Source organism: Oreochromis aureus, linkage group 9, assembly GCF_013358895.1.
Source record: "Oreochromis aureus strain Israel breed Guangdong linkage group 9, ZZ_aureus, whole genome shotgun sequence".
Taxonomy (NCBI): Eukaryota; Metazoa; Chordata; class Actinopteri; order Cichliformes; family Cichlidae; genus Oreochromis; species Oreochromis aureus.
Genome location: NC_052950.1, coordinates 15,950,447 through 15,977,245, shown reverse-complemented (window position 1 = coordinate 15,977,245; position 26,799 = coordinate 15,950,447). Strand labels below are relative to the sequence as shown.

The following is a 26,799-nucleotide window of genomic DNA, read 5'->3' as shown; positions in this document are numbered from 1 at the left end:
CTCACACTCCCCTGACTGTGTTTGGACAGATGGATCATCACTGCACTGCTCACATTTGACAAACGTGCTTGCATGTGTGTGTGTGTGTGTGTGTGTGTGTGTGTGTGTGTGTGTGTGTGTGTGTGTGTGTGTGTGCCCCCATGTATGTGTCAGTATGATGAATACAATGCCACCGTTTATTCAGGAGTCTATTCATTATGTATAGTGCAGTTTAACGATCATGAAGTCCCCCTCAGACAAAATCAATAGTGTTGTTAATATGATCCTCTCTGCACTTGTTACTGCAGGAAGACCTCAATTGATTAGTTAGTTAACACCTCAGCTCCTAAAATGCATATGCAGGTGTGCGTGAGTGTAGACGGTGCAAATGCAACTGAATGCATTATTTCCTGCGTCTCAAACAGTTGGCTTAGTAAAGGCGTAGAGGTTTCAGTCCAAGACCATCACAGTTTAACACCCTACATAAGATTTCAGTGGATTACATTTGCAGTTTAATCTAAACAAGATGTGACATGATATTAATTAGTGAGCTCAGGGGGGGTTGGTACCTGTTTTCCACTGCTTCAAGTCTTCTGCTAAACTGAGCTAACCACCTGCTGGCTTCAGCTTTATATGTAATTTAGAAACATGAACATGACCCCCCCCCCCAGTTATTCCTTTAAGTTCTGACACCAAAGTATATGTCAACAAAGATGTGGTTTGGTGACCATTAGAATAGTTTCCTGCATAGGCATAGGTCACTCTCACTTAGTTCTGGTACAAAGCCAGCCATTTTATTCTACAAGCAGGCCTGAAATATGACTGAAACTCCTCTGTTCAGAAAAGAGCATCAAGGTTTACACCAAATAGGCTTTCAAGGGGTTAAGTGTTCATTAAAGTGGTTGCTGGAGGTTGATAGCAGCTGCTAAGAAATCAATTGCTAAAGGTGCTGTGACTCAGACCTAGAGACTGGTCAGCAACCCTTTCATGACCACTATTCACTAAGGAACAATGTGTATACCCTGACTGGTTGGTAAAAACGCCCTTGCAATTGGTCATTAGTAGCTTGCCAAAGTCATCCACAGTTTGCATGGAACTGCTCTCCAAGCAGCAGTGGAAGTGTGAAGAGTATGACAGTTATGGTCCTTGTTATTGTCAAAAAGGATCATATATATATATGTGTGTGTGTGACTGACCAGTTGTGAGTTGGGTAGCGTGCTGTTTCCCTCTATTTCACAGTCAGATCCTTCTCATGCACATGAAACCTGGTTTTGATAAGTAAAGGTGGGGATGGCGAATATGCCCAGCGTCTGGCTTCACAATAGCTGGTAACCCACCCACTTCACTAACTGATGTACCAATGACTAATCCATGTTTTATATACATTTCTGTGATCTTAACAACTTCTACATCTCTCACATTTTAAAGTAAAAGCTGTAGAAGTTAAGTAGAAGTTGAAAGTGGTATTCTTACACAGCCCTTGAATAACAAAGTAATTATCATTTATCATTCAATTTACTTTTTTGAATATGAATTAACCTGACTTCAACAGGACATTATGTACATATGTACTGTCTAATTACAATAATTACACAGAAAATTACTTATGCAGGCTTTAAATTCCTTCCATCTATCACATGTCATTTACTGAGCAGTCCATGACAGGGCTACAATGTTAATTATAATAATACACTTATACCTATACTAATCAGGATATAGAGCTACTGCAGGGGTGGGGAGAAAGACAGAGAAAAAAATGTTCTGTTTGTGTTATTGCTGATGTTTTTAAGCCTTTTAAATGTTGCATTTGACATTAACTAAAAAGCAGCTGTACTTACACTTAGTCTCCTTCTGTAGTTAGCTATATTTTGAAGATAAGCACCATGATTGCAAGTTTATTGACACCTACACTCATGAACCTGATCTACTGAGAGAAATGATAGGGGGGAAAGGATGTGTGGTCAGTGACAATAGTGTCTCTCTACTGGAAGCAACAAAAGCCTGCTGTATACACACACACACACACACACACACACACACACACACAATTATCTTGCGTGACATTATTAAACTGTCAGTCAGATTTATCCAATTATAATTGAGGAGCTTTAACACCTTTCTAGATTGTTCCAGCCCACTTTACCCTCTGACCTTAATTGGGGTCTGCTGTCATCCATTCATGCTGAATATAGACCCATGAATCAACAGGACAATAGCACTAATTAATTCAATTCAATTCAGGTCAGTTTTATTTATATAGCACTAAATCACAACAACAGTCACCTCCAGGTGCTTTATATTGGAAGGTAAAAAACTAGACAACCCCCTATGAGCGAGCACTTGGTGACAGTGGGAAGGAAAAACTCCCTATTAACAGGAAGACACCATTTGCCACAACCAGTTGTGGGTGATGACAGGGAGACAAGACAAAAGACACACTGTGGACAAGAGCCAGAGTTTAGTCATTTGCAATGATTAGAATCAAAGTGGTGTATAAACACTCAGAGACTGAAAAGAAGTCAGTGAAGAAGAAATGCTGTCAAAACATTTAGCTCACAAAGCTCAACACTTCCCCGGGTTGCATGCAGTTGCATACATTTCATATGACATCATTTATACCATGTTAAGTTTTTATGTGACTTCTACTCCCTCTGCTCTGTGCCCTGAATACACCGGGTGTTATCCATCACCAGGTCCCCGGGTGCATTCAGTGTGCTGTAAAACGCACTGGCCGTGTACATGTGTTCTTGTCTAGCATTGAGAATAGTAGTGGGTGGTGGTGGAGGCGTGTATTAATGCCCTGGAGATGATTTAGAGTTAAACCACCAAACAGCAGAGATCTCTTCCAGTTTTCTCCCATAGGACAAGTCAGTGGCTTGTGGTGAGTTACAGAGAAAATAGGATCCAGTCAGAAATCACTTCAAGTGAAACAACAGTTTAAATGGTTTCTCTTTAAATAATGCAACAGCTCATGTGGTCATAAATCAGGTTTCTGTGGGTCTTTGAAGTGACATATGCATTTTTTAAATTTATGGCTCATAAATGTTTTTAGCCTCTAGATCTTAATTGTTTTGCCATGTAATGAGAGGTTTTCATTGGAGTTTGCTTTCATGTGAATATACAGTACTGTGCAAAAGTCTTGAGCTACCCCTTGTTTCTCTTTATTACGCTTACAAGGAGTCTTTTAAAGTGGACTTGAGCAACACGAGTGAAAAATCCAAATTTGAATATTTGGGTTCATAATGTCATCAATATGTGGCAGAGCTCAAAAAAGAAAACAGTGAATGTCTACAGCTATGTATAAAACAGAGACTCCCTCATGGTTTGGAGCTGCATTTCAGCCAGTGGTGTTGGAGATCTTTCCAATGGATGCAATTATGAACCCAGACTTTGATCCACTATCTAATATCATCTGGAAAGCATCTGATTTGCCTCATTTTTCAGGATGACAGTGATGCCAGACACACTGCCAATGCAGCAAAAACATACCTGAATAGAAAAAAACATACAGTGGAGCACTATCCATCATAGATCGGCCTCCCCAGATCCCAGACATCAACATTATTGAAGCATATTGACATTAACAAGAACAAAGAAAGCTTTGGATATCCTTCAAGCAGCCTGGACAATTATACCTGAAGACTGTTTATAGATATTACAAAAAAAGTTTGACTAAGAGAGTTCAGGCTGTGTTGAAGAATAATGGCGGTCATACCAAATATTGACTTTCAAGGTCATTAGAATTCTACTGACTCAATTTTCGCTTCATATGCTGTGTTTCCATGTGTGAAGTTTTAATAAATTGCTGCAACTATTTCTTATAAAATATAGAGATATGTCTTGATGAGCAGATCTACATGTATTAATCAACTTAATAAGCATCCCCACTATTGTGGTGACCAGCAGATGAATTACACCAAATGGGTGCATACGACCATAAACTTTAGAGCATCCCAAACACTAAATTTACCTTGAAATGAATGCATATTAAAAATTTTAACATCCTGTAACTCAGTGGAACACAGAGAGCACACGAAATGATGAAGAAACAGATAAAAGGGACTGGTTACACAATAGCGTGTATTTTTAAATAGCGCAACAAACTGTGCTCAAATGAGATGAGATGGCGGTGTTTTGTTTTCCGTGTGCGTGCATGCAGGGATGTTTGAGATGACGGGAGGTTACATGCAGGATTGTTATTGAGGGAGCGAGGCCAACAAAGGGCACTCAACCTGCTGGCCTTGGCTTAAGCTCCTGTCAGCTAACCCTCTGTATGGGTGTGAATGTGTGTGTGTTTGTGTTGGGGGACCAGCAAATATGCTCACAGAAATCCATGTGAATAACCGAGCCCTTTTAAATCTCTGACCACATACACACACAAGACTGTAAAAACATCCATAATCTCATTTCCTAAATCGGGTTCACCTCTGTGCTCAGAAGATTATGAAATATTTTCCCTAAGCGAATGCAGGCAGAAAAGGTTGTAAGGCTGCGTGAGAAATGACAAGAATAATGTCCAAGCCAGCAGACTAGCAACAGGTAAAATGGCTTTTTGGTGGGCAAAACATTGCTAAAGAGTGTCAAAGAAACTAGCAGACAAAGAAAGGTGCCATGTAAAGCGACAGGTTGACTAAAGCAAAATTTCGAAAGAGTACAGAAGCTGACGCGTGAACCGTCAAGACGAAATGGAAATGGAACAGAGAGAGGCAACTGGCGCTGGCTGTCACTTGCTTTCCCTTCTGTAGATGACAGGTGTTTTACATTACTCTGCGGGTGAAAGCAACACATATATCTGCACCGCCTGCGCCTTTACACACCGGACTCAGAGCGAATTTCATATCGCCCCCTCGACCGTGGAGCTTATTCATGCACACTAAGGCCAGAGTAAACTTTTCATTCAAGGAGAAAATGAAATAATACCGCCACACTATCGGCATTATGGTTTTCACTTGAAAGCAGGAGTAGGTGTCTTATATTCTACCCCACAGCCACTCCAAGCTTTCCAGCACTAAGGGGGATTCATACTTCAGAGAGAAGTGGAGCTCTGTGGAGCACAAATGTTCACACCAATTCTTTTTTTTCTTAGCCTGCGAACAGCGTGCACATTTTTTTTCTTTTTCTATATTTGACTGTTTTCCCACAAGCAACACAAAGATGCACTTTTATTTTTCCTTATTTGCGACCTACCGTTCGTACTAAATCAACTGTGCATGCTCCAGAAAATACAATTTCTTCCACTGGCTGGACAACAGATGAAAAGCCTATTTCGCATGCAATAAAAATAATAAGAGTTTTCCACAGGTTCAGCTGCTCTATTATGAAAACCTAAAGCAATGCCTTCCATCACTTGCATTTTACAGCTAAGACCACGAGTATCTTTGCTCGCTCCGCCGCACACGCTGCTCCTAATGTCGTATACAGTCAGAAAGACTCGCTCCTCCGCTGCGCACAGCATGCATCTTTCTTGGTAATAGCATCACATAAGTGATTAAAAAGTAATGATGTCGGTGGTCTAGACTGCTCATCAATTCACCCCCACAAAGAAAGAAATCAGGAACAATTGAGTTGTGCAAACTGCTTTGTTTGTCTCACAGCGAATGACTACAGGACGCGCGAGTCTGCTGTGTGCATTATGTAATAATTACGTCCGCGCATCGGAGGGTTTGGCTGTGAATAAAAACGTGTCAGATTTGCAGCGGCTATAGGATGTAATTGAGCCACAAGGAGTGCTGTGCTGCTCCCTGTGTATATCAGTCACAAAGGCACAAAAGAAAATGGGCTCTTAATGATGAAAAACACATGAATGCCCCATTCTTCCTTCGTCGTTAGAGACAGCAAAGCTTCTCTGCAGTGGGCGCAAGGACCTGCACAAAAGGGCGTTTAATGTCAGATATTAGAGGGCAGACAAACACTGCCCTTTGGGTGATAATGCATACCATGTCTGACTGACCGCGGTGGTGTCAGAGGTGTGAGAAGTGAGGTCTCACAGTGCAGACGAGCACCCTGCTGTTTCCCAGCACAAACTCTGCACACTTTTCCCTGAAAATCTGTCACACTCTCTCTTCTTCACACCTCACTCCCCTGCTCCCTTTTGGTAAGGATTTATATTTGCAGCTTTTCATCTCCTGAGGGGAATGCTGCGCGGTGAGTGTAGCGATACAGAGGGGCTGTATAAGATTTTCAGCACGCGGATTAAATCAAATGTGAAATAAACCTTTGTTAAAACCTACATCTGTCTCTTTCTCCTTCTGTCTCTCCAGGTGTGTCTCCCCAATGCGCTTGGCCCTTGAGGCCTGAGGAGAAGTGAGCCAAGCCCAGGCCCCCATGGGACGCCCTGTTATCCAGCATGCACTGCTGCTGCTGCAGTGCATGCTGGTCCTACGGCCTGGAGGTGTGGCCGGCAGGAGAGGGCCAGTGCTGCTGCCTGAATCACCCTGTTACAGGACGGAGCACCCACTCGTCCCACACTCAGGTAGGCGGTTTAAGAAATACACTCTCTTGACGTCATCAGAGCGACTCATTCCCCCTCCTTTCATAAATATCTGAAGTTTTCTCGTGAGTTATTATACCCATTTCACCTTTTCCACTCTTAGCAAGGTTAAACTTGTAAACCATACATGTTTCTGAACGGTTTCATTATTTCAGTTCTGTTGCTAAGAGACATAAACAACCTTGCACACACGTCACGTTGATTGTGTTGAACAAAGTTAAAGAAAGTGCACAAAGCTTGTAAAGAGTTAGTCTTTTTAGAGCAGTTTTTCTCACACTCTTATGATATGCTGTTGTAATTATCACTCTAGAAAACACAGTCGTCGCATTTGATGCCTGGCAAGTTTTAATCTGTGTAAAAGTCATTTTAAATGCACTCAGCACTTTGAAAAATGTTCAGCAGCCCTGGAGAGTAATGAGCCTAAACCTTTGATTGCATTACAGACATGAGGTAAGCGTACTTTTAAAGCCTAACTCACATTTAGTACATTTAATGTGAATTAACTGTTCACCAAACCTCTGCCAAACAGTGAACATCCAATTATATCTTAGCAGCTGTAATTAGGCACTTCAGGCCTGTCAAACTGTGGATTTTTCCACCAGTTTTAATGTTATTTAAATGCAGAGTGATACTGCCTGTGGTGTGGGTTTTCTTTCTTCCTTTTTTTGTATTTAAAAGAGCAAAAATCCAAGTATGGAATTAAAAAGTGATCTTCTCTTTTTAAAGTGTCCAGCTCACCAACTTTCTGCGTACAGTACAACACTATTATTATTATTGTCTGAAGTGTACAGCTTAAGGATTTACTCTATAAAGTAATGTGAATCACAGTCATCAAACAGTCATGTTAAATAACTTTACACACAATGATGAAAAGCTTGAACAGATTTTGAGACTGTGGATGATCTATCAGAACAAAAAATAATCATTCTCGAGAACAACATCTGCAGCATCTGGAGGTTTTTCTCTATTTTTAACATTACATCAATTTTTTTCTTTTCTGAAACTTTGACCACAATGGTTCATAGGAGGCTCTGGGATTTCCTCTCAGTAAAGAGCTTACAGAACTAAGAAATTAAATGCTGAGACAATCCTCCCAGCTCCACTTCCAGGGAAGAAATGTTCTCTGATTATCAATGAAGAAGCACTGGTAATTTCAGTCTCTGGTAAGCAGGATTTAGATCAAATGTCAGATTGTCTGTTTTAGATGAAGGTTTAGTGATGATTTTACCATCTAAATAAAATTTGTTTTACCATCGGCAATTACATTGATGTCACGTTGTTTTCTGAAATCATGTTTCATCCTGTCTAGTTGAGCATTTTCATTGTTGCCACCTTGGCATATTAGTTAATATAACGAGAGGCATATGGTTGATCAAACGTATCAGTCACAAGTTGTTAGCCAATAAGAAACAGAAATGAAAAAAGTATGGGCAAGATTTACAAAATGCACCAAATTTTGTATTCAATATGACCCAAAATGAGTGACTGGGACCATAAACTCAGAAGACAGTAAGAGTTCACAGAGGTCAAGTCAGAAAGATGTTTTCCCACAGACTTCTGTTGAAGTCTGCAGTTATGTGGCAACTAGTCACATGACTACTAACCACATCTGGTTAACTTGTCCCCCTATCTAAATGTTTAAAAATCATTGTTGCAATGCAGGGTCAAGTGAATAAGACACCCTTATTGGTAGGGAAATATGAGTATTCCCTCAGTGGTAATTAGATTATGTTTGAATTCTTAGAATCTTGACAGATAAGAGGGTGAGCAACGAAAAAGCCTAATGCAGCTTCTGTTTAAGAGACTATTTTATAACACTTTTACTTTAAGCAAGTACACCAGAAACATTCAAAAGCGAGACCTTAATTATCCAGCTCATAAATTTTACAGATTTCATCAAGCAAAATTAACGGTGGCTGACTAGCTACTATGGGTGGGGCCTGTTTTTTTGTTTTTAGTCTTTGTCAGACTGAAATCAAGGACTCATTGTTTAAAAAAGAAAAACAAAGTATTACCTAATACTTTTAATAAATTTACAACAATTGAAATGTGCAAATGTGGCATGTGAAAAGAGAAAGACTAGCAGCAATTAATGAAATTAGCAGTTAGAAAAAGGACAATTATGGATTTTTCTGGTGATGTCCTCTTGGAACGATCCAGCTGTAATCTGTAATTACAATGTTTCTTGCTGTCTAGGAAAAGTTCACGTCCTTTATTACCTTCCTCTTTGTCCCACAAGGCAGACGTTGCCTTTGTTATGGGCCTTTTGCGACATGGCTCTGCAGTTTTTAGATACAGTATGTTCTGCATCCGATTTCATTGCCCTCACTCCCTGTCATACTTTCCTATTGAATGGCTAAACTGTAATGAAACGCTGTGAATCCTAGTCGACTGAAGGTATCAATAGCGATCAATGCAGTTCTGTCTAGCCGCTGCGAGGCAGCAGAAATGTCATTGAGCTGTTTTCATTACAACAGAGCCCCAGTCAGATAATCTCATAGCATTCTGTCTGGGTAAAATTGACTGGAAGAGCAAGGTCACTGCATGTGATCCACACGCATGCATAGACTCATATTCCGAATAACCACCCACCTATAACCCTAATTCTCCCTCACGCTGTCTCCCTTCCTAGTCTTTGTCACTTCATTGTTAGCTGAGCCGATGCTCTTCCCTCTGCACCGATTGAGTGCAATGATGATGATGACTAACTGCCCAGCTAATGCAATACGTTCATACCTCGTGCTTTCTGCATGAGGAGGATCAGACATCAGCTGGTGGGTCAGCTGTGGTCAATGCGTTTGTGTTCTCTAATGTACCAGATTGGCCCATTAAGCTTCAGTGGGTTAATGCTTTGGTTGAAATATAGGAGCATTAATAAAGAGGGTCGACATTTTAGTTAGCATTCAGACACGGTTCAGCAACACAGAGCCGACTGTACAGAGGAAGAGAAAGGCAAGTGAAGAAGTCTTTAGTGAGTGATTAGCTGTGGTGATACAGTTGCTTCTTAATGCAAAGAGTCTTTAGAGCTTCTTTGGGGAGTTATTAAATAAAAGTAGATGATGTATGGTAAAAAGCTAAAAGGTTGACTCACCAAATCACAAAAGCATTTAAGGTTTTACGCCAATACAGTGGACATTAACTATACATAAAGTATGTTAACTGTTGTATTATGAGGCTAAGATAAGATATTAAGTGCGAAGATATCAGCTCATGGCAGCAAGCTCAGCAAAGCCAAAGACTGTATGGGAGTACCACACAGACACAAATACCTGCTAATTAGTGCTTCTTAACACTAAATACTATAATAGTGTGCACCAAAGCAGCCTTGGACAGTCTATTACTACAATTAACCACACAGAAAGTCATATTATCGCTTTGATAATTGCACACAAAAAAAACTTTCACAACAAGGTCGAGACATTTAGTTTAGTGACTAATCATCAGAGGTGAGGCCTAGCAGACAGCTGCCGGCCACAGCTGCCTGTGTAGGTGTCAACCTGTTAATTAAAGCAGCCAAATCCCTAACTTTAAGCCTTATTAAATTTGAGTATGTGAGTGAATTAAAAAAAAATAACAGCTCTTCCACCCCTTTTCACGAAGGGATGTATTCGCTTTAAAGACTAATCTATTTAAAAGTAATGCTTTGGCTTGGTAGGCTTTGAAATGTTTGTTTATGCTATAAATCTGAACATTTCCACACGAGTATCTAAGGGGACTGACTCATTTTGGCACTTCGGGTTGGTTTATGTTTTTTTAGCCATGGAGATGTGGCATTTGTGAGTGTGTTTTGCTGGAGCAACTTTGTAGCAAAAAATCGAAGTTTAGGAAAACATCTCTGTGGAAAAGTATAGTGCGTGGCATATAATTATAACATTTAAATTCATTATAATTGGACAGGATTTGGAGCTAAGTGCTGGTTTGCATCATTGGTACTGATACATACAGATTAACTGAACCAGGCATCGATGTAAAAGCAACAGAAATCGGACAAATGCAATACTTCAAAGACATGTGGTGTTAGTGAATCAGACAGACTTCCAAGAGAGTTGGTTAGTTGTGACTGTGGGAACCAACATGTGCCTGAAGGTTTAAGACTGTTTAGGGGTCTAAGCTTCAGCTGAGATGTTTAAAAAGCTCTGTCTACAGCTACTATGCGTCCGTGTTATATTTCTGTTAATCAAGTCTTGGAAACTCGGGAAGAAGGACAATCTGGAAGCTACTGAACATGACCATCTTATGCTTAATTTTCTTAGTGGAGAAGAAAGTTTTAATTTAGCAGGAGGATCAAACGGAGTTTATCATTTCTCAGTGTCCCCAAGCTGCAAATCTTGAAGTGGGTGGTCACAGGGTGAAGCATTAAAAGTGTAAATCAAATTTTGTCTCACCTGCAGTGTTTTAATCCTGGGGTATGAGTGGGTAAGGCTTTGAGGAAGTGTTGGGGTACGTAAACACTCAGTGGCACACACACATGCAGGCAGCCCTAGTTTTCATAAAATGGAATTACATTGATGCAGTTCCATTTAAGTGGCTTGTAAAGCCTGCTGTACTCCTGTTTACATATCAGCTTTGTTATAAAGCGCTAAAGTTCTGCAGACTTTTTCACAGCAGGCATGTGGGGAAAGAAAATTTGCTTTAAGTACAAGTTTTCACTTGAAGTTTTATCGCCCAACTTTGATTGCATTACTTGCGTTTCAGTCCTATTTATTCTCACCTTGTGTAAGAATCAGCACATTTGCAGGGCTGCTAATTCTCGTGGTCCCATGAAGATGTCCATTTATCTTTCCCTTCACATTTATAGGTATTTCCATTTTGTTTTTTAATAGCTTTCCTTTTGTGCCCTGATTGTGCAGTTCAAACACATCTCGTCGTTCAGGATTGTTTAAAAAAAAAGGCTGCTCAATGCTTTTTAGTGACTGCGAAATTATAGCCCATGTGAGGTTTTTTTGCAATAAAAGCAAAAAGAAAGAAGCTATGAGTCATTACAGAATATCACAAGGCGTATGCATATGGACATAGACACGCATACACATATGCTGAGACTGTGTGAGGGAACTGAAGCCTCTCGTTAAACCTATTATCATTGTCTTTTGTGAGTCATGGTGCTCCACGTAATATAATGTAATCCCCAGTTGTTGCGAGTAAACAGTGTGCAGGCTGCCATGACTCCTCTTTAGCCAAGCTGGGAGGACTACAGACACATTAAAGACACCCCTGTGGACCACAACAGCCTAACAGTCCCACTCTACTCAGATGAACATTTCCCTGAAGGACATACACAAACAAATGTATAGCATTTGTCCGTGTATGTCCTTGTTTATGAGTTTTAGTGAGAGTTTCATGGTTCATCCATTGTTATCTGTTGTTAGGATGATGTAGGAACAACACAGGGACATCAAATCGTGTGACCTTCATAGCTGGTGCTTGCATGTGTGGCAAGTTAGCATTTTGTGGAATATCCACACTGGAAGCGATTCTCATTAATGAAGAGATCTGAGGCGACAGAAAGTGAGAAAACTCCCATGCTCCTCATTTGTGATGAACACGTGACAAAATGTCAACGCTTGGGAGGAGGAGAAAAGTAAACATATGGACACATTTCGCATTTGATGTCAAGGAAAATAAGACGCTTTGTGAATCGCGTGGAGCAAATCTCTCTGGTAATAACACGACAAACATTTAAAATGAATCAACTTTAGATTTAGTCTACAATAATCTTAAGAAACAAGGACTAAAGCTACACTGAAACAAAAAGAATTTAGGCTCTTGACTATTACTAAAACAAAATGAGACTTAAGTAAAGACTATTGCTAAAATAAAATCAAAGTTAGCTGTCAAAGTTTTCACTGTATGGCAGGGACTTGTCAGTCAAAAAAGAAGTTAGCCACAGGGCTAAAGCGCATCAGCATGAACAAGCTGTCTTGATGAAGACTTGATTAAAAAAACATGTATTTTCAAACATAAAGGAGTCGCCCACTCCTAGTCATTGGAGAGAATCTAGGCTTAAAGACGATTCACATTCCTTTTCGGGCACAGGTTTTATATGCAGGTCTACTAGACCTCCATCTGTAGCTGCTCAGTCAACTCACAGAAAAAAAAGAAACATCCCATGCTTAGCTGGTCAAAAAGGAGTTAAAACAGAGCTGAAAGAGCGGTTATGACCCATCAGGAGAAGCCAAGGTCAAGGTTTGTCTGAGTGGGTTCCAGTGACAGCATTTCTTTCTTTCTGTGTGATTGTGGCCTGACAGTGGAAGGGTGTGCCTCACATGGGTTTGACCCCACTGGGGATGGTGGTTTTCTGACTTGGCACAACACTTGGCTGACAGAACTGCTACTGTGGCGCAAGGGTGCCGTAGTCTAACGACTGCTTTCTGCTTTGCGTGGCGGTTTGAGAAATGCAGGGTTTCAGAAAGAAAGCACACCACATACAGTTCAGCAGCAATGCTCCAAAATGTTTACCCCGAAAAGGTACGCTTGCTGTACTTGAACAAAAACAGGTCTGCATATAGCTCCAGAAGAGCTCCAATGTAAATGTGTGCCATTTATAGGATTACTTTAGGAGGGGCTTTGAAAGATCTTCCCTCTGTTTCTGGCGGGCATGTTTTGGCAGAAGACTCCTGACAAAGGATTTGTAGTGTTACTGTAGCCCCTGAGATATACTGTATTAATAAAGCGTTGTATTTAACAAGAGTTCCTAGGTGTAGGCTTGAAAGGCTTTTAAAGGTTATAAACTGTGGTGTAAACAATGTCTTCACAGGCCAAGCCGAGGGCCGTGTCTCTGTGGAGAGCAACAACCCGACTTGTTTTACAGCCACAAACTGAGCTCGGCTTTTATCATCCCCGAACAGCAAATACATCGTTAGAAGGAGGGGAGTGAAAGCAAGAAAATAAACAAATGGCCTCATAGAATTCATAAATGCAACAGGCCACAAGAAGCGTCAGAGATGCTTTAATTGGCCTTTTGGGGGATGTGTCATTTAAATTTAAAGCCCACTGAGGTCTTTGGAGCTTAACATCTGTATTAATGTCCAAGGTCAGGTATGCATTAGCCATGTTTTACTTTCATGTGTGGCAGTCTGCCTGGGGAACCAATGAGGCGCCATCCATATTTTTGGGATTAGTGCATTTTTACATTCCCCAACTTCTCTAAGATGTCATCGCCATGCATATTTGTTTTCATTTTATTTTCCTCTGAGTGGACTGAAGAGATCTGGTCATCCTGGTAAAAGCGCTTCTGTCCTAAATACACATTGGATTTAAATATTTTAGTGCACACTTATTTGTGGCTTTTTACCGTGGTTTGTTTTGCATGATTCACTCACTGCCCCAGGGCCACAACACAGCAATGGGAGTTGAAGTTGTAGGACTTCTAGCTGGAAATCGTGCTTGGGGTTTGGTTTTTTTTGGCTCTAAAAAAAAAAAACCCAAAAAAACAACATGCAGGAACCTCGGGGCGCTGAGCCGTGCATGAAGCTCTTAAGCACCCTCGCCTTTTTTTGCTTTGGATTTTCTCCAACCGCACAGGTGTCGGCTCTTCGACTGTGCGGACCGGTCGTTTCCTCGTAACAACTTGAACAAATAGTTGCCATTCTCGCCGCAGCGCCATTACCGCAGGGCGGCATTTTAGAGTGAATTGGCTCTTCATTTATGCGAGCGCCCGCCGCCACACTCTATTTACACCACTCACAGAGAAACCATTCATGTTTCAGAATTGGTTCCACATGTTGCCATTGTTGTCAGCCTGGCAGTGCTGTTGAGCGGCAACTTTAAGCACTGGCAGAGTGGCGTGGCCTCTGATGCTCAGTGTAAATATTTATATATCCTGTCATTTTGTCTTTGTGTCAACTGCCGTGTGTCATAGAAGGGAATAACAAATGGTATGTGAGTGATGGGTTCTATTTTGAGGAGGTGGGAGACAGGGGTTAAGAGGATAAGTTGGGACTGAGAAAAGGGGGGAAGGGGATTTATATGTGTGTGTTCGCTGGTTTCATGTTGGCCCAGAGCCCTGGCTGCGCTCTGAATTTACACCCCTGATCCGTGTAGGTGTTTGTGTGTGAGCCGTCCCGCGTGTGTGTCTGCACGCCGTCGTCTTATGAGCAGCCAATCCCCTGATTCAGTCAGCTGCTGTACAAGCCTTGATGTGATTACATTATCACATGCATTTAAAGAGCAGCTCATGTGAACCCATGCAACATGCAAAGCAGCGCTGAAATTTAGTAAAGGAGATAGGAAATTGGATTTGTCTTATTAGTTGGGAGGGGTCGTCCTACTGGTCCCTTATCTGCTGGGTTAACGATAAGGTTAATTTGTTGGCTGTGTGTTGGATCATGTCATTCTCCCTGGGTGCCTCTAAAATTACCTTCTACAATCTATCCAAAAAAGAAAAAAACACATATATATCAAGTTAGATGAGAAATCGAAATATTTTTTGGTGATGGTAAACCAGCATCCAGGAATGTTGTTTTGTAAAACTCTTTCCAAGTGTGCCACGCTTTTGTAGCAGGAAAGCCAAAGACCAATGTGCCAAACCCCCCCATGAGTGGGATGTTGGGAAGCTCCGCATATATTTAGCTGCACAGCCTTGGGAGGGCCCATCCACGCTGGCTATGAATGTTTATGAATGGTTCCTTGGCCTCGTCACAAAAGGCCATAAATCCTTTGAGTGCTTTTGTGTTCAATTAGAACCTTTTGCCCCTTTTGCACACTCCTAACAAATATCCCCTCTTCTCCCTCTTTCCGTCTCACACATGCAGACATACACACACACACACGGACACACTCTCCATCACCCCGTTACAGAGCCTCCCCTGGTGAGTCAGGGAGATTTATGAGAAGAAGCTGGGTTCGTCAAGCGCCGTCTTCCCCCCGGGGGGTGTCACAACTGCATTTGTATGCCAGGGATCCTCTCGATGGCGTACTATAAAAAAACAAACAAAAAAACAAGCCCATTGGAGTCCGAGGATTCGCACATCCAAAACTTCCTCTCTCCCTCTAGAATAAGCAGAGCAGAAGCCATTAAGCAAAATGAAATCTTTGGGGTGAAGCTGGTTGCGATCTTCCAGATATTTATTTCAGCAGGGCTAATGAAAATGCATTAATGCTGTGTGGAGTAAGACGCGGGGTGCTTTTCTGTCTCACAGTTCTCTTGTACTTATCACCGGAGACTTGAAAGAGAACAAGGGGAAAAATGTCTTTGCATACAGCGGCGCTGTCTCCGCGGATGATATTGTTTTGTTAGGAGAGCCAGGGTTTGGTCCCACTACGTGAGTTGGTGGCAGCAGATGTTCTTTGGAAGCTCCTGTTTCTTTGCTCTGTTTGTCTTCATTTTGAACCACTCACAAATCCCACGTTTGTCACAGAAACTCGAAGTACTTGCTTTTGATGCAGTCAAGGGAGAGCGTGCTTTCATTTGAAACACTGTCTGACAGGTGTGCCTGAAGAAGCAGATAATGTGTTTCGAGGGGGGATATTCAAGCTGTCCTCTCCCTCTGTTCCAGCCCTGATGGAAAGCTCCCCGGTAAATTAAAAACGTCCCTTTGAAATTTTTAGTCTGGAAATAGCTCGCAAATGTAGTGATGAATGATTTTAAATCACTGTAGCAACCACTAAAAGAAATTTGCCTTGGCACCCTGCTCGGAGATATTCACGCACGCAGTAATTCCTAGATATTTGAAGGAAATGTCCCGTTAAAGTTATTTTAAATGTAGCCAGACTTTTGTGTACACTAATACTTCAATAATGACTGCAGATCAAGCAAGTGATTTGTCACTATAATGACTGACCGACTACCCTCAGCTAAACCTATCAGGTAACCAGACAGTAGACAGACCATCCTTGCAGCTTGATTCAATTGGTCAAGGGTTAATGGGTTGGGCGCCAACAGGCATGTTGTGGATAAGATGTCAGTGTCTGTCTGGGATCTCGCTCTCTCTATCTTTCTGTCTCTGTTTCTATGTAACATGGAGAAGCGGTCCATCAAAACAAAAGTCCAAATCTCATCTGCCTCGTAGTTTTTGCAGAGCATTAATTTCCTTAAACGCTGTCAATCAGCACTAGTTGTTCAGTGATGTACTGAATTTAAATGGTTTCCCAGTGAGTCATAAGACATCCAAATTTCAGGTTTCACTTTGGAAGATTTTAAGAAAAGGAGCTTGTGAAACACTAACGTCTAAGTACTTTTATCCACGCAGAAGAACTTTTGAATGAGTGACCTTATCAAGCAAGGACAGCGTAGAGCCTTTGTGTTCTTTACTCAGTCTCGTCTTCATTTCTTCAAACCCAGTTTAAATCATGGCAGTGAAGAAGTGGACTGACAGATTCTGTTTGGGGATGGTGATAACCAAATATTGTTGTACCAGCACCAGGTACCAGTTGCTTAAGTAATTTTCTTATATATATTCAGGGACACCTTGAAATTTAGCATATTAGTCATTATTGTGTTTTTGTTAGAGGATAATCACTTATAAATAATTGTGTTTTGGTTAATTTAGAATGTGCCCTTCATATCTACATATGCAGGAGGCCTTTTTCAGGGAGCCTGCCATCTCCAGCTGACTTGTCCCTACATGAGCCCAGAATAGATAAACCAAACATGGTTTCAATGGATGGCCTTTGGCATGTATATGCTAATGTATGGCCTCTGTAGGTTCTCCTATACATACGGGCAACAATGAGACAAACACCAAAACCCAAATGGTTTTACAGGTGGACACCACTGAAATCGTTCCCTCCTCATATTTCTGACTGTTTTTTCACTAGTTTTGCATTTGGCTAGTGTCACTATTGGTAGAATGAGGTGATACCTCATGCATACTCTACAGAAATGGAAAACTTCATGAGAGATGGGACAGGTCTGTAGAAGGGCATTGACCCGTCAGCAGGACCGGTATCTGCTCGTTTCTGCAAGGACCAACAGGATGAGCACTGCTAGAGCTACAAAATGACCTCCAGCGAGCTGCTGGTTTGAATGTCTCTGACCAAACAACCAGAAACAGACTTCATAAGGTTGACCTGAAGACGTAACATCCCCTAGTGGGCCCTATGCTTTCCTCAGTTGAGAGCAGGTTCACCCTAAGTCTATGTAACAGATGTGAAAGGGTTTGGAGAAGCTGTGGAGAACGTTATACTGCCTGTAACATTCTTCAGCATGACCGGTTTGGTGGTGGTCATCAATAGTTTGAGGAGGGATATCCATGGAAAGATGCACGGATGTCTATAGGCTAGACAACAGGACTCTGAATGCCATTATCAGGATGAAGTCTTTGACTCATTGTCAGATCCTACCCTGGTGCGGTGGTCCTGCTGCCTAACAATGCCCAGCCTCATGTGGTGATCTATCCAGGCTTTTCGTAGGGGAATGAAGGGATTGATACCACTGACTGGTCCCCACACTCTCCTGATTAAAATCCAGTAAAAAAAACCCTCTGGGACATTATGTTTCAGTCCATCTTACCTGTACGTTAAACTGTCCAGGAGCTCAGTGATGCCCTGGTCCAGATCTGGGAGGAGATCCCCCGGGACACCATCCTTCGTCTCATTAGTAGCATGCCCCAACGTTGTCAGGCATGCATAGACGCACGTAGGGCCCATACAAAATACTGACTACCATTTTGAATTGCTGCATTGAAATATCTGCAAAATGGACTATCCTGCCACATCATTTTTTCACTTTGATTTTTGGTGTGTCTTTGAAATCAACCCTCGGTTTATAATTTTCTTTTCCATCAAACACATTAACCCGTTCATATCAGTGTAGATATGTTTCCCCCTCCATTGAGATCTGTTCTGCTTTCAAAGTGTTTTTCTAATTTTTTTGAGCAGTGTATTCGAGTGCCTTGAGAAAAGTTGCAGCACCCCTTTGAACTAACATTATTCATCAGCACAGCTGTCATTTGCAGCCAGCTCCACTCTGATTGGCTCATTGACATTTTGTCCTCTGTGTTGTTGACAGAAATGGAGCCCTGGATCTTCAGGTTCAAAGCAGAGGGCACGGTGGATTATTCACAGCTGACCTTTGACCCTGGCCAGAACGAACTTATCGTCGGCGCCAGGTAACCCATATCCAACATTGTTACTTTTCTCATTCTCTTTCCTTTGTCCTTTGTCTTTGTTGTCTGTGCTTTTGTTGTCTTTCATTCTTGTTTTTTTGCAGCGTTTGTTGGTGCGTTGCATGAGTAATGATCAGTTTCTCCATAGATGTCTTCAAAAGAAAAATGGCTTTGGAGATTGTTTCCAAGTCCATTGTCTCTGTCGAGCACAGCCAAGTGTGTGTGTGTTTGCATATATGTGTACTTGTGTTGCTTATGTTGTGAGGACATAAATCTGTTTACACAGTGACATCGTGGGGATTAGCCTCACTTTTAGAGACAAACACCAAGTGCCCAAAACATAAATCCTTACATTTAAGGATGAAGGCTTGGTTGAAGGTCAGGGTAAGGTCAAAGATAAGGATTAGTAACTAGTAGTTGCGGTTAGGCTAAGATCCCAAATGAATGAATATATAAAGTTATGAATGAACACTGTTGTTTTTAAAAAAAATTTATATGTGCTTGAAGACTTAAGTGTTTGCTTCATTGCTGATGAAGTATGCTATGCACTTCACTTAATAGCTTTAGTAGTTGTAGAAAGAAATAATCATGGCAACATCAACAGGAGATAACAGGAAAGCTATCAGGAAGGAGCGCAGCAAAGCAAACAGAAACAAAGTGAGCCCAGGGAATTTACTAATGCACCTAGAACCTTAAGATGGAAAGGCTTAATCTGGAAAATGTATGTGGGTGGATAAAGGTCTTACAGGTGAGTAAATCCCCCCTGGAAAACATGGCAAGGAATATAATATAATATAATATAATATAATATAATATAATATAATATAATATAATATAATATAATATAATATAATATAATATAATAGGCAGTTATATCAACACATGCATACAACACTCAAGAAAAAAATCAAATAAGAGATTTTCTTCACTTCTCTGTGCCAACTCGATGGCTGTTGAGTGTCTAAGTATGAAAGGCAGTGTAGCTAGATAGATGACTGCAGGTTGGGTTAGAAGTATGAGTGATAATGGAAGGAAGGAGGGATCGATGAAAATATCAATACAGTAAAATAGGAGGCCGTGGCCACGCTGAGACCTGGCTGATAGCCACTCTTCAGGAGACTGATCTTTGCCAAAGCACTTGTCTGTATGTGCATGTGTATTCAGGTGCTTGTGGGAACAGGCTTTAGAATTTTCACTCTGTAATGAGATATCTGCTTTATTTAGAAAAAAAAAATCAAAGATTGCTCCGTAAAACTGTTTGCTTGCATGAAAAAAAAGCACCTGATAGGTTATCTTCCTACACGTTTGCAAAATCTGTGTCTGTTCAAGAGCTTTTAAGTAAATCAAGTAATGAAAAAATAAATCATGCAGTCCAGATCATCTTTGAATAAAATATTCTTGCTCAGAAATAAACTTAACTAAACTAAACTTGGGAGTATTTGACATGTGCAGATACCTGCTTATTAATGCTAATTAATGAATAAATTAGTACAAATATCTGTGCAGCAAATAGCATTTCTTTGTCATGTAGCTGCATTAAAAATTGTCCAAAAAGCACCAACACCACAAACATGGCGGAGGTCCGTTTCATTGAGTCTGCACCTTCTGATCAAAGATGGTAAACTTTTAAGTCTTGCACAGTACGTTTTATAATTCTACGACTGTCATAATGGGAGAAAATAGCTATAGAGCCCAATGTTATTACATTTGTATACATTTGTAAAGCTGGGCATTTTAACTTGAGCCAGTCACACAAGACCTTTCAAGTAGATTTCAGCTTGTCCAAAAAAAGCCATTTTAGGGCCCGAGGTATACATCCACACCTCCTCTTGCAGCTGGTCTGTCTGTACTTAAAGCCACAAAGTGAAATTTCTTCTTCTAATTGTTCAGCCTAAGAGTGTATGTACGTACATTTCTATAGATATCTGTAAAAAGTGCTAAAATGAAGATTAAACTTGTTATGATTTGAGCAGACGGTCATGTTGCAAAGTCAGTTACAAGCTGATTTAAGTGGAGTATGAAAATTTTTTTTTAAAAAACAGAGACTGAGCTATCTTCAGCAGATTATTCGAAACCTTGGGCACATTTCATGCACATATAACATTCCTCTAAAAAATTCCCTTTTGGTGGCACGGACCTGCAAAAACATGGATATTACAGAAATCTCAAAGGGGGAAAAAAAATCACAGTAAATAATGCTTTTAGTCCTAATTGTCAAGTTTCATGTGATCTCATTCTGGTAATGGTGGATAATGGCTGTAGTAGACAGCCTGAGACATTGTTACTCAAATTATAGAATATTCCTCTTGAGACAGCATTCATTACAACTATAATGTTTCTTGAAAAGTTAGAAATGCCAGTGAATCAGTGTTGTTTGTGCCTTGCAGATTTGAAAAGCTCCCAGCAAGGCAGGACATACTTATTAGAGTGCGATTTCACAGTCAGGCTTTGATTGTCCTTCAGTTGCCTTTTTTTCCCCCCTCTCTCTCTCTCGCTTACTCTTTTCATACACGTGAAACCCTGGGAATAGGAGCATAAAACCTTTTAGCTATGCTTTATCTAGTCTTTTTTTGGTGTCCTAATTATGGGTTGGAGAAACCTAGAGGTCCATCATTTGCTGCAGTCGTTGAATTCAGCCATCCGTTGAATACAGTTCATTTCAATACCCTGACTACGCTCTTACAATTCCTTGTGCCACCTATGAAAAGATTCATTTTAACTCCGACCGCGGGAACTTTAGAAGCTTCAGATGTGGCATTTTTAAAGGGGAACTTCACCAATTTTACACAACAAAGTCTATTTACAATTCCCGTATTATACTGCTGCATATGTGGAAGTGAATTCGACAAAGGTCAGTGCGATGAGAGCAAGTTCCCCAAAAAATAAGAGTAAAAATGAGGGAGTGGCGCTGGAGAGGACTGAGGCTGTCTGAAGTCTGTAGTCTGCTTCTCATCCTCGCTTGAGCTTCGTGGATTGAAGCTACATAACTAGTTACAGTGAAACAGGCATATGAAAAAGAAAGCACATCCTCTTTTAAATTTGAGGTTTTACATATCAGGAATAACAATAAAATAATAAAAATAAATTGTCTGGTTCTTACCAAATTCTAAAATCAGATGAACAACAACACATGGCATATATAATACACTATATTTTCTTTTTTCAACATAAACTAAGCCAAAATATCAAGTATTCTTTTACTACTTTCATAAGACTGAAGAGTGTAGGAAGGGTAAGCCGTAGGTATTGCTAATCAGATGCAATTGATTAATTAATCACTAATCTCTAGCAGTTTTTACAATTTGTTTGAGTCAGGTTTGTGCTAACAAAGGAAGAAAGATAACAGCAATGATCTTATAGAAGAAACTGTTGCTGCCCATCAATCTGAGAAGGGTTATAAAGCCATTTCCAATTTGAAGTCCATCACTCTACAGTGAGAAAGATTATTCACAAGTGAAAAATGTTCAACACAGTTCAGGGAAACTGCAAAAAGCCCAAGAGGTATATTTCAGACTCTACAGGCCTCAGTTAGCATGTAAAATGTTAAAGTTCATGACATTACAATCAGGAAAAGGCTGAACAAGAAGGGTTTGTTTGGATGGTTTGCCAGGAAAAACCCTCTTACCTCTAAAAATGGCATGGAAGCTAAGGTTTGCAAAGTTGCATTTGAACGAACCACAAGACTTCTGGAACAATGAACAGATGAGACCAAAGTGGAGATGTTTGGCCAAAAGCAAACACAGCAAACCAGCACAAATACTTCATGCCAACTGAGGGAAGTATGAGGATTTGAGCTTGTTTTGCAGCCACAGGACCTGGGCACCTTTAGGTCATTAAGTCAACTGTGAACTCCTCTGTACACCAAAGTATTCTACAGTCCAACAGCTAAAGCTTGGCCAATATTAGGCCATGCAACAGGACAATGATCTCAAGCAAATCTACAGAATGCCTGAAAGAGAAAAGAATTACGCTGCTGCGATGGTCCAGTTAAAGTCTAGACCGCAACCTGATTGATGAGACCTTAAGAGAGCTGTGCATAAATTAATGCCAAGAAACCTCAATGCAATGCTGTAAAGAAGAGTGGACCAAAATTCCTCCACAACAATGTGAGAGACTGATAAAGTCAAAACAAGTTATTGCATGAGGTGTACCCGGTTTTTCACTAATTGCTTGTGCATTTTGGCTTAATTTTTGCAAAATAAATATTGACACAGTGTGAAATGTCAAGTGTTGTTCATCTGAAGTTGTGTTTAAATCATTTTAGAGCCTGTTAAGCACATATTTTCTTATTATGTCCCGATAAGTAAAATCTTAGAATTGAAATGGAAAAACCTTTTAATAACAGTGCAGTTTTGACCTGTTGTCTGATCCTCACACCTTTTTTTCTTGCTTTCAATGCATTAAAGGGCTCCATCAACTCACACCTTCCCTTCTTTTCACAGAAATCACCTCTTCAGACTCAATCTTGAAGACCTGACACTGATCCAGGTGAGTGCTAATTCTTCCCGCTGCCGTTTTCTGAGTCTCACTCACCCAGTTTTCTAGGCGAATACGTATTAACTCTGTCTGCTCGTATGATTCTCCCTTCAACAAACACTGCGCTAATTTTAGCACGCCGCGTGTCTGTGCTCGCAACTTAAAGCGGTTACAGCAAAACGGTTTACCGTTTCACATGTCACAACAACTTCACAACCCGGTGGAGCTCCAGTGGGCTCGGTTGACGGCGCCGTGGGTTGATACTCGCAGGGAATGAAAGAGTGTTGATAGGAAGTGTAGTCTGTGTTAATATCCTCCTTGCTGAAATCCAATTTGAAGGTGTTTGTGAAATTTGAAGCTGTACTTTGCCACATGTCTAAGCTTTCAAAAGATCTTCTGCAATTTCTTTAATGTGATACTACAAATGATTTGAAATGGCAAACAGAAATCAGTGTCCTAACATCTCGTGCGCGTGTTGCACGAAATATGTATAAATAACTGTGCACGCGAGGTGGCAATGTAGTTTTTTCACCCTGCCTTTCCCACATGTTGTTGCTAATTTTTTCCCCAACATCCTCTCATTTCACTTTCTTCTTTTCCTCTCTTCTATGAGCCCACATATCCCCACCTGTGGAGCAAGCCAATTTTGTGACCCACTGAGTTACCATACAAACACTGACACTTTGAGGGCTTTATTTGCAGGTGGTAACAGCAAGCCTTCTTTGATGCTTAGACAACTCTTTATGTTTGCCATTTACACTCTAGAAAACCAGGGGAGAGGATGAGGATGGAGAGAAAGAGAATCGGGGGAGCAAGAACGGCTGGGTGGAACAGGAGAATAGAGGATGGAGGGAGCGTTGTTGACATAGATCTGACTGGAAGGGGAAAATGAGGAAAATGGACAGAAGAAATAAGAAGCGAGGCTGAATTTGTTAGGCAGGAGGGAGTGGAGGGTAGAACGCACAAAGGAATCAGGGAGCAGTGAGACAGCACACAGACAGCGAGGGAAGAAAGCAGAAAAAAAAACCCCGCGGAGAGAGACGAGGATTCACGCAGAGCCGGTCTTTTGTGGCCGCTCGCTGGGACTCCGACGCTTTTTAAAGTTGCTCTGTGGCATCCGTGCACCCATCTATCCTCCCCTTCTTTTTTTCATCCCCGTGCTCGACTGGTGTTGCAGAATCAGCAAGGAGATTCCACTGAGCCAATCTACCCCGCATCTCCAAGATGTCTTCTTATGAGAGAATAGGATCTGGTAATCCCTGCCAAGGCCTTGGGCCAGTTTAAGCTGACCTGCACACTAGTCCCAGCTTTGCATTTAACCATGCCAAAGCCATAAAGTCAAGCATAAATATATATCCAAGTGGTGGAATTTAAGGAGGAAAGGGGGAATTATTCCTTTCACCTCCTTGAAGCGTCTTTCTTTCCTTCCTTTTTTTTCATCCAAGCATGAAACAGGAGATTAAATGCACAGAGATTTGGTTGCCTCTGCGTCTGGGTTTACATATATTTCTCATTCTTATTGTTGTTGGATATGAAAGCTTTGAATGAATTTCCCCTTTGGCGCTGTTGCTCCACTCACATTACACGCATTGCTGATTGATCAAATAGATTTACTGGGGAACATGGCGCTGAAGGTGGCAGAGCCAACAAAGAAAGTTTGAGCACAAACACTTGTTAGTAGTCCTGTGCATTTTATTACGGTTGCACCAAGGTTCAAGAGAGTTGCATGAGCTTCTCTCTCTCTCTCTTCTGCAGGAGGAAATCAAGCTAAAAGCTACACCTACGCCTGTCTTTGTGATTTCACCCCATCCCCATGTATCAGCCCTGTCAGATAATGCCCGATGGCAGTGATTTGTTCTTGCATGGTTGGCAGTGTTAAGAAGGAGGCTGTGTATGATTTGACAGAGCACAAGGTTTAAAGCTGCTGTAATACAAACAGCCTGTAATACGCTAAAGAGTTGGGGATAATTACCTTATGATCGATGACTGATCTCATCATGCATGAAACTTTTTTGGGGAGGACAAAATAAAAAACAGCCACTAAGGTTTTCTTTAAGGCAAAAGATCCAGCCTACCTCTCCTGCCCTTGGATGCAGTGTGATAAGTTGCTTTCAAGCTTTTGAAGAGGCAGAAAATGAACTGTGAATATCTGGTAGTCTTACTGTTGTATTAGGAAGGGTGTGGGGGGGTTGAAAGCACAGACACTTGGACTGGTAGCTAAACACTGCCTGTCTGTTGCACATATCGAGATGAGACAAGGAGATTGATCGACCCTGAGCCCCAGCAACCATAATCTCCTCAGTAAATTGGCTCCTTGTTTGGAGGTAATAAAAAACCAGAAAAAAGGGCAACAGCATCACAAGCTGGAGAGAAAACGGACTTTAGTTTAAAAAAAATAGTGGATGCGAATCCATCTGTGAAGTGTGTGTTTTTTAAGAAGACCTTAAAGATTTGGTCTTAGGAGTGTAAACTGTGTCACTCCCTGAGGAAAGCTATAAAAGGTGTTTACAAGACAGAGGCACACTTAAAGAATCATAAAGAGAAGAAAATATTTCACATCACATTAACTTTCTAACCTGTGCTCAAACCGAGTGGCAGTTTGGGGTTGAAGTGGGAAGAGTCAGTCATCAAAACATGCGTCAGCCCTCGCGATGACCTTGATTGGAGTTAATATCTCGTACTTAAAGTTTTTTTTCCTGCTGTGTCTCAGCAGCCTGAAGAGGCTTTCCTCTCCCTGTCAACCTCTACCCTCATCCTCACTGATCTGGAAAACACTGTCAAGAACAAAAGGTGGATACTTTTCTCCTTGCTCCACTTTCAAAACTTGTGCAGCAGAGTCGAAAAAAAATAGAAGAAGAAGAAGAAGACAGGAACGTAACTGTGCAGCATGTGCAACTACTGAGACATTTAGAGCTTCCACAGACAAACAATTAGCTTTAAACGACCCAACGAAGCACAATTTCCTTCCTCCATTTACAGTAAATTGCACATTACATGTCATCTCCATTCAGTATTGTCCTTCTGCCCTGTTTATCATTCATATCCTGAGATCAGCCACTGCCAGGCTTAGGGAAAGCAAATCAATGCTGGCACTGCCATTGCTAACTATGTTGCCAGCTCAGATTAATTGCTTGTTTTTCTGTCTGCACGTGAGCTCACCAAATAATATCAGCGTGCCCACTTTTAGCAACGTCTTTACTTCTTTACTTGGGCTAATAAACCACTGCTAACTTCCGTGCTGGTCCTTAAAAGCATGAACCGAAAGGACCCAAAGTGTCTAATTTGCATTCAGTGATAAGAGTCTATTGAATTCACATAAACAAAGGTGCTAATGTAAGAAGAAATTACCAGGGGAAGGAAAGAAAAGCTAAACGTACACACACACTCGGCCTGTACAATCCAATATCAGGATCCTGCTTCCATGCTAAATCGGAATAAGATGCAGAAGATGAGCCTGAGTTTCAACAGAAAAACCGAGGCACAGCATTAGTCAATAAGCACTGGGATGAGGAGGATCAGTGGTATTGTTCATGATTCAATACAGGCGAGGAGGAGAAAATAGTGGAAATTCACTCCAGCCTCTCTCTTGTCCTCCTGCACTGGCACAGGAAAACACTATCCATAACAGTTTCCCTTGGCAACAGACACTGTATGCTGTTGAGATGTATATTGTGCTTTTATTTTTCTTTGCTTCCTCTTGTATTGTCCCCCACCCCGTCCCTCTCTTTTTAAATTTTTTTTAAAAAAAGGCCTTTTTCCACTTTTGCGTGTCGTATATCACGGGCTTGTCTCTTGTAATTACACTGCATC

General features: G+C 41.1%; 1 protein-coding gene across 5 annotated transcripts in view; it reads left to right on the top strand.

Moving 5' to 3' along the window:
• Positions 1-26,799, top strand: part of sema5a (sema domain, seven thrombospondin repeats (type 1 and type 1-like), transmembrane domain (TM) and short cytoplasmic domain, (semaphorin) 5A) — a 140,033-nt gene that overhangs the window by 33,790 nt on the left and 79,444 nt on the right. For all 5 annotated transcript variants that reach the window (XM_039617765.1, XM_031750114.2, XM_039617767.1 and 2 more), the window contains 3 exons: positions 6,240-6,451; positions 18,417-18,516; positions 22,956-23,001. In XM_039617765.1, coding sequence (XP_039473699.1) covers positions 6,304-6,451; positions 18,417-18,516; positions 22,956-23,001 — 294 coding nt within the window. In that variant the 5' untranslated portion in view covers positions 6,240-6,303. The remainder of the gene's footprint in view (positions 1-6,239; positions 6,452-18,416; positions 18,517-22,955; positions 23,002-26,799) is intronic.